General features: G+C 38.8%; 1 protein-coding gene across 4 annotated transcripts in view; it reads left to right on the plus strand.

Moving 5' to 3' along the window:
- unc13c (unc-13 homolog C (C. elegans)) overlaps window positions 1-7,772 on the plus strand; it is a 130,944-nt gene extending 123,172 nt beyond the window's left edge. For all 4 annotated transcript variants that reach the window (XM_020700036.3, XM_020700044.3, XM_020700039.3 and 1 more), the window contains 4 exons: window positions 1,097-1,244; window positions 4,060-4,152; window positions 5,431-5,590; window positions 6,253-7,772. In XM_020700036.3, the coding sequence (XP_020555695.2) occupies window positions 1,097-1,244; window positions 4,060-4,152; window positions 5,431-5,590; window positions 6,253-6,538 (687 nt within the window). In that variant the 3' untranslated portion in view covers window positions 6,539-7,772. The remainder of the gene's footprint in view (window positions 1-1,096; window positions 1,245-4,059; window positions 4,153-5,430; window positions 5,591-6,252) is intronic.
- The last annotated feature ends 362 nt before the right edge of the window (window positions 7,773-8,134 follow it).

Raw genomic sequence — 8,134 nt, forward strand, 5'->3', positions numbered from 1 at the left:
TATTCTAAACACGCTTGAATTGGGTTTCATAGCTAGAGGTAGATCTGCTGCTTAGTTTAGTGATCTGATATTACAAAATTCCTGCATGAAACATTACTCTCATCTCTATATCATTTAAAATGCCAGGACATCTTTGAAAAAAAAATACAAACAAAATATTCATTATAGCACATGAACAATTAAAAAGGCCCCTAAGTAAAATATCAAAAAACAGTTGGAGATACTCCAATATGCATGCTGTATATACTGACCCCCTTGATCATTATCCATCTGGCATTCTAAATAAAACATTTAAAACAGGATTTCAATGCAATTAGTTTAAAAAATAGATAATATGTATTTATTTAGTGTAAACAAAATCTTTTGTAAAAAAAAAAAGTTAAACCCTATAGTTTAAAGAAAAACTTGTTTGATGCAAAAAGTGCAAACCTTTGATTATGATGTGTATTTATAACTGACTGTAGGGTATTTATTTCAGGAAGGCCCCTGTCATTTTCAGAGAAACCTCCTTTGTTGAGCCTCTGCATAGTGCAGACCTTACACCAGTATAAACATATTTGCAAACACTTTCTAATGGATTACATCAACCTGCCTGATGAGGATGTGCCCCAACGAAACCTGACGCTTGCACAGAACAAATCTGTCTTTTAATCTACCATGTACCTGTAGGTATAAGACTGTTGTGGGCAGACTTTTAAACCTGGAACATGCTAACACCGCAAGTGTTCCGACACTTAGGCATTGGCTTCCTCTCCAAGTCACCACATACAGTGCTTCCCAGTTTACTTCTTCTCTTAATAAGTTGCGTTTGTGGCCGCCCACCTCCCGTGCATGGGGGTGGTGACAACATTTAAAGAAAAGGCAAAGCCTCGTCTGTCCTCAGCTAGTAGGCCCAAGCATTAACCGTCCATGCAGTAGGTTTAGATTCAAATGCATGGTAATTTTGAGTCAGCAGTAGCTATTACAGCTGTCTACTGCTGGCCTCCTGCTTCTATAAAACCCAACTGTGCACATCAAGTTTATTTTCAGCCTATAACTTACTTTGGAATTTTGCTGTGATCATCTTGACTGATTTGATCATATCTTGTTTGTGTAGCAATACTTCCATGCTGGAGGAAACGGGCTGAAGAAAACCTTCCTTGAAAAGAGCCCTGATATGAAATCCCTCAAATATGCGCTCAGCCTTTACACTCAACCTACAGATGCCTTGATCAAGAAATATATATGCACCCAAACCTCTCAAGGTAAGAAGCGATTCAGTCACTTTCAGATAAGTTGCGTAATACAAAGCAGTTTAATGTGCCCCTGTGTTTTTTTTGTGCTTTTGATTAAGGAGTTTGTATTTCAACTGCTGTCTGCTGTGGGTAACAAACGGTTTGAAACATTAGGAAGAGTAGTTATAATTTAAATTTGAGAGCCAAGAAAAAGACCAATTTTTCAGAATAAAAAAAAAATTGACCAAAAAAATCTTTATAGCAGCTAATGTTTGAATAGTTGGTCATTTTGGCATCTTTTTCTTGGAGTTTTCTTACACAAGGAAATCCATGCTGCGCTAAAGCTCATTTGACCCTTATCATCCAATTCATTAAGCTAGTTAATTTGTTCTGTCTTGCACGTTAAATGTGCTCGTTCCAAAGCTGTGATTTAAATTATGCAACATCTCTTGCTGGGCGCAAGCTTTTTCCAAGTGAATAAGCAGAAGGTATAGTTGAAACAAAAATCCACATTTATATTTTTCTCTATGAGACAGACTACTTTTATTCTGAGAAAATGTTGCATTCTGGTGATGCAAACGAACACATATTCAGTGTTTTGTCTTTTGAGTGAATGGTAAACCAATAACAGAGTACACACTGCCATCGGTGTGTGTGTAAAATCTTCAGGAGGGACAAACAGTCTTACTGTTGTGGTGTTTAAGGCCCCAGCTACAATGAAAAAACTGGGACTGACTGACTGTCAATGTTTCGACTGGACTGTTTGTCTAAAACACATCAGCAGCTTTTCTGGAAGATCTTCAAGCCTTCAAAGTTTCACTTTTTGGCAACAATTCAAGTTCTTTTTAATTCCTACCATTCTTAGTTGCAATTACGTAAAAATGTTTTACTGTTGTATGCAACCCATTTAGAGCTTAGATGGTTTGACTCGTTTACTGTAAAGAAATGAAATCAGACATTTAACATTACCTTTTTCCACATCCCCTTAAGGGCTTAAATGTTTGTTGCTTTTGTGTCCTCAACCGTACACATCTATGGACTTTTTGTCGGACACTTCCATCCCATTCTTTCTGTCATCACTGACCCACTTTGACATGTTGTCTCGTTCATCTGTCTCATATAGAACATTTTTCCTCCTCCCCCTTGTTTCTCTGTAACAAGGCAGAAATACCCTAAGGTGTCCAAAGACACCCAAGAGAGAATTCAGCCAGCGGGGCATCGAGGCTCAAAGCTCTTCGTTGCTTTACTGTGCTCAGTCTAGCAGAACGCTACAGAGGCAGGCAGCAGGAAAGTAGAAAAGCTGCAGGAGAAAGCTCATCAGCCAGGCAGCCAGCAGGCCAACCAGCCATGCCGCTGTCACTAACTGGCAGATGGGCATAGACATGCAGCATTTCTCTATGTGCTATTTTCAGATTGCTCTGTGTGTCCCTCCCACTCTTCATCTCTCATCCCATCCCCATCCTCATCCCCAATTTCACACCATCTTCTTGCTCTTTATGGGAGCCGGACTAATGTAGTATCTAGAAATGGAAAGGTACTTGAAGTGCTGATGCTCGTCGTAGCACAGTGGACGCTTTTTCATCAATCGTTCAGCCAGGAGCTTTGACAGCAGCATATTTACACCACCGATTGCACCAGTTTAATCTCTCAGAAGCGTATATGTGCTTAATGGGTTGGTTAGGTATTTTATGCAGCCGTGGAGCCTAAATACTCTGCAGGCTCTGTCCATTATCAGCTTAGAATGAATTCAGTCTAATATGATATTTTAACAGTCGAACAGGAGTCAACAGTATTTCATATCAACTGCTCAGATTTCTTATCTCTTAGGTTTTTTTTATTACATTATCTGTCCTCTTATTCAGCATAAAGCAACCGTTGCTACCTGTGCTTTGTTCTCCTTTCCATCTGATGCACACTGTTTATCTTACTGTGCCCGCCTGTTTGTTTATCTGCATTTCTGAGACCCATCAGAAACCAAGCAGAACCCATTAACCCATAATATTATATCAGATAATAGCTATGGTAAACATGCGGTAGGGATTGCTCCCTTGATTTCCCACTAGAGCAGGCCTTAGCGGTGCAGTGAATTTTTGCCCTGTCCAAGCCTTCCAAGAGTACCACTGTAATAAATCTCCACCCTTGTTTCTTCATTACCAGCCATACTGGGCACTGCTTTTTTGGCAGGTATCGATTTGCTATCAGATCAACACGTCTTTTCATCAACCACACCGACACTTGCCTTTCAGTGTTCCAGCTTCACTGGCTGGATGAAACAGGCAGGACTTCTATAAGAGGGAGCAGAGACACATGGTCAGCAATGCTTTAGTATAATTTTCTACTAGTAAGATTAAAGTGGAATGACTGCAAAGAAAAACCGCAGTTAGTTTCAGTGCTACACAGTGTTGTTGAAATGATCAATTTGATCATTTCATCATAGCACAGCTTTTTTTATTTTATTTGTGTAGCCGCCTTACCATCTGCTTCTTTCACAGCCTTCGAACTAGACAGATTATGTTTTCTTTCTTTTGTTGTCACGGTGAAGAGAAAACCAGACTGTGCCTACTACTCGACAGCTATGGGCACGTATTCAACAATACCAGCCTTCGTTTTGTCCTAGGTGCTCTTCTATTGCTGTTACACAAAGATGTATTCATACACAGCTTTTTGGATCCATTTTTGGATCACTCCAGTAAAAGAAAAATAAAGTGAAGCTTCTACATTTTGGATCGTTTCCTTACATCCTCTTATTTTCACTGCGTCTCTCCTTGGCTTCCTCTCCATGGGCTCTCTGTGATTTTTATTATGCCTCTCCAATTCTCCTGTTGCTGTTTTGGTGTGTGTCCAGCTCAATCATCCAGTGGATCAGTGGGGGAGTTGTCAATGCAAGTGAATCTCATCTCTCACCCTGGCACCGGAGAGCACAAAGTCAGCGTGAAAGGTGAGCTTTTTCCCAAAGTCAGACCTCCTTTTACTCATATCGCTCCCCTGCAAAGACACAGCCAGGTTTGGAAAAACTGCTGAACTCATAATCAGCAGCATTTGTGTGTATAAGTCCTTCACACAGAAAGTATGGATCAGCTGTATTTGTAAATTGGAGACAGATCCCAGGAGTTAATTTATGGACTGCACTGAAATATCAAATTAACTGTTGGATGTGGTGCAATTAAATTTGGCATTCTCCGTCGCCTTTAGTTTCCAATTTGTCAAAGTCAAGGTGTCGCCTTATAGGCTCAGGAACACACAATATACTTCAACCATTTCCGGTTCAGATAATTAATCAAATTTTTTTTAAATCAGAAAATTAACCACATTCACTTTTTTAAAATCAAATATTAATGTTCAACTCAAACATTCACACTAAAACAACTCAACAAAAGAGTGCCGCTTCAACTAATTGGGTTTTTGAAACCAAATTTTTGCTTTTATAAAAGTTCACTTCTTTAAGAAAATGTTGGAGTTATATTCATTTAGATGAGCACAACTTCTAATCTTTAATGGCATAGATTCATCTCTTCACCCACACAGAAGCTGTAATGACATCTATTACGCCTCCCCTGAGAAGCACCATATGCATTACAGCTGCAAACATCTATAATCAGTGCCCGCTCTAACAAGACTGTGGGATTGGAAATTAGGTTGCCATGGCAATCTTATTTGCATAGTTTTTATTAAAGGAAAATCAATTATTACAGAGAATTGAGAATTTAGTTCGATTTTGTTGTTTGTAGCTTTTATACGAATGTTCAATATCTATAAAATCAATTGATTTGTGGATGCACTGAAGCACATTCCTTTGTGATCATCAATAATAATTCACATACTGGTAAGTTTTTAATTGCAGTCCAATCTATTACCCCTTTTGAATCAGAGCTTTAGCTTGCATTATCGGAACTCATTGAACGTTTATGCAATTATAATGCCAACGAATTCACAATACTGCTTTTCTCAGCCTCATAATCTGTTGGAATTATGTTGATTGTGTAAACCGTCAAAGGGTTATGGTATTTCAAAGAGTTTGTGGCATTTTCTGTCATTGATGAAAAAATAATTTTCTTTAAAGAATGCAATGCTTTGTTTTTATTACAGATGCCTTAATAGTTTCCCATTTGAAACAATTCAACAATAATTGTAAATATAAATAATGCATTCCAGCAGATGGCGTTTGTTTTTGTTTTCTATGGTCTTAACTTTTCCTTTTGTCTTCTGAATTTCACAGTGATCGGGGTGAACAACCTCAGCTGGCAGACCAACGCCATGTTCCGTCCCTTTGTTGAAGTCAATGCCATTGGTCCACACTTGGCGGACAAGAAGCGCAAATTTAGCACCAAGACCAAGAACAACAACTGGTCACCAAAGTATAATGAGCTATTCCAGTAGTAAGTATCATGTATCTTCTAATAACTGCAGTGAAGAAAAAATATATGGATGTTGCTCCAGCAGGAACTGGATGGCTCCTTGTTAAAAAGCACAATCTGTCTTTATGGGGAAAAAGACAATCAAGCATCTGCCTTGACCTTTTGATCCCCCTCATTTTTGTTTTCATAGAGTTAAGTCAATTTAGCTAAGCCACAAACCAGAGGCAGTGTTGTCCTTTAAGTGCAAACCCATTTTGACTGTAGGATGGTATTATATTGCTGGAAACAATTAGAAAACAACCAAGAAACATTTCTGTGAGAATAATGGCTCTTTGGAGAGATGACATTCATCTCCTTTACAGAACATGACTGCATTTCCTCATCACAGCCTTACACATTGATGAGACTTCCCTTTGGGGAAATGCTATCAAGCTGAACTCATTTACTGACAGGTTGTATTCAGAGGCAAATACAGCTAATGGCAGGCTCCAAGAGCAATCTGTGTTCTATGATATAAACGTCTAATGATTTTCCTCTGACTTATACAACAAAGAGCAATAAAGTCCGTTGGGCATACATTTTTGCGAGTGTCTGTATCTGTTGTGTTTTTCTTGAAAAGTACTAGCCTAAAATTATAAATGTGTCAAATGTGTCATCTTATTTCTTAATGTATCTTTTCACAGTGTTCTGAGTAACGAACATGGTCCAGAGGTCTACGAGCTACACGTTTCGGTAAAGGACTACTGCTTTGCCAGGGAAGACCGCATCATTGGCATGACGGTCATCCAGCTCAAGGAGCTTGCGGACAAAGGCAGCTGCTCGGCCGACTACCCTCTTGTAAGGAGCATTTCTATGGATGAAACGGGCCTCACAATCATGAGGATACTCTCTCAAAGGACCCACGACGAAGTGGCCAAAGAGTTTGTGCGCCTCAAGACAGACACACGCTCAGCAGAGGAGGTGTCATAAGCAAAAAACGGAGCAGAAAGGCTGTTTTAGGAATGGTCTTTGAAATGGGGTCTGGAAGAAATGATGGGGCTGAGAGTAGCAGCAGCTGTTTTGCTGGAAGGAGCAGAATGATTGTCCAAAGAGAAGCAAAGGAACCCCAACAGTGGTGAAGCAGCAAGAGTGAGAGTTGTGTTTGTTTTTGTGCATGTGCGTAAAACATCTGTTGGAATGTTCATTTTAAAACTACAGTATGTACAAGTGTTTACTTACCGTATGCTTACTATTAAGTACTATATTCTACCAGTTATGTTTATGAGACATGATACTTTTTGTACAACATTTAGTCTTTTTGAACAGAGATTTGTTCCAATAAAGTGCCAAACCAGTGGAAAAAAAAGAACTAAACAAATAAGAATTATGGTGACGTTTGTATGTTTGAAATTTGCTTGATTATTTTGTCCGGTGTTAGTCATTTTCTGATCGTGTGGCGTTTTGATCGTTGCAAAGTCGTTCATTTTGCACCCGTTTTTTCTGGCTTCGTGTTCTTCCTCTCTGCACTGTTGTGCATGTCCTCTGTGTCATGTCTCTCCCATGATGACCGCCGAGCAGGGTCCTGTCCCCTTGCCTTCAGACCGTTTGTATTTCGAGTCGACCTGAAAATAGACCATGTTTTTTGAAATGGCGATGACTGCTATGTAAACCTTCATAGGTCTTTGTAATTTTATAATCATTACAAAAACAACAACAGCGTTCTGTGCTAACAATGTTAGCAGAAAAAGCAGAGCGTTTTGTCTTCGTTGTGTTATGTTCTTTTCTTTCTTCTCTCAGCTTCCAGCCTTTCTGAATGACCACTGTGAACATGACAGTTTGAAACTTTGTTTTCATATTTTCTGATTACTTTGTTCCCGATAAACTGCCAAAGTTCTTTCAAACACAGACAGTATCACAAACTCAGACAAACAATCTCACAAATGTGTTTGATTGTCCAGAAGGATCTACTGAGATTTTTATTTTTTATTTCCTGTGAAGCTGTTATTGATATAAAAGTTGCACATATTCATTTGTACATGAGTTCTACCAGCTTCATCTATGGAAATATTTTTTTTCATTAAGGAAAGAGTTTAACATTCAGTAAATATGCAACATTCCTATGTATTGCACTGATGGCGAATTGTATGTCATGTAAATATAGTGAGATATTGTATAAAAGTCTACTTTTCTTCTATGTGCATAAAGTATGTTAACGTGTTAAAAATCTGAGTCAATTTGAGCAGTTGTCCTGTCAGAACTGATGATTTATTATCTTTTTTTAATCAATATGTTGAGTTTAACCCTTGTGCTATCCTATGATCCCACCCTTACATTGATGTTTTATCCCTACCATGACAAAGGTGGATAAAGGTGAAGAGGATTTCATGTAATCCATGGACACCAGTGAAGATCACAAATCATTGAAGAAAAAAGGTTCAGCGCACCGTCTTGTGGGGTCTAGATGACCCCACTCCCAATGTTAAAGTGCCTAGGATAGCACAAGGGTTAAGTTCGTTTAGGGAACTTAAATAAGGTTTAAAATCATTAGAGATTTGGCCCTTTTTTGGTTAAATTATTGACAATGCC

This window comes from Oryzias latipes, chromosome 3 (genome assembly GCF_053564925.1).
Source record: "Oryzias latipes strain Hd-rR chromosome 3, Olatipes_Hd-rR_3.1".
In the NCBI taxonomy this organism is placed as follows: Eukaryota; Metazoa; Chordata; class Actinopteri; order Beloniformes; family Adrianichthyidae; genus Oryzias; species Oryzias latipes.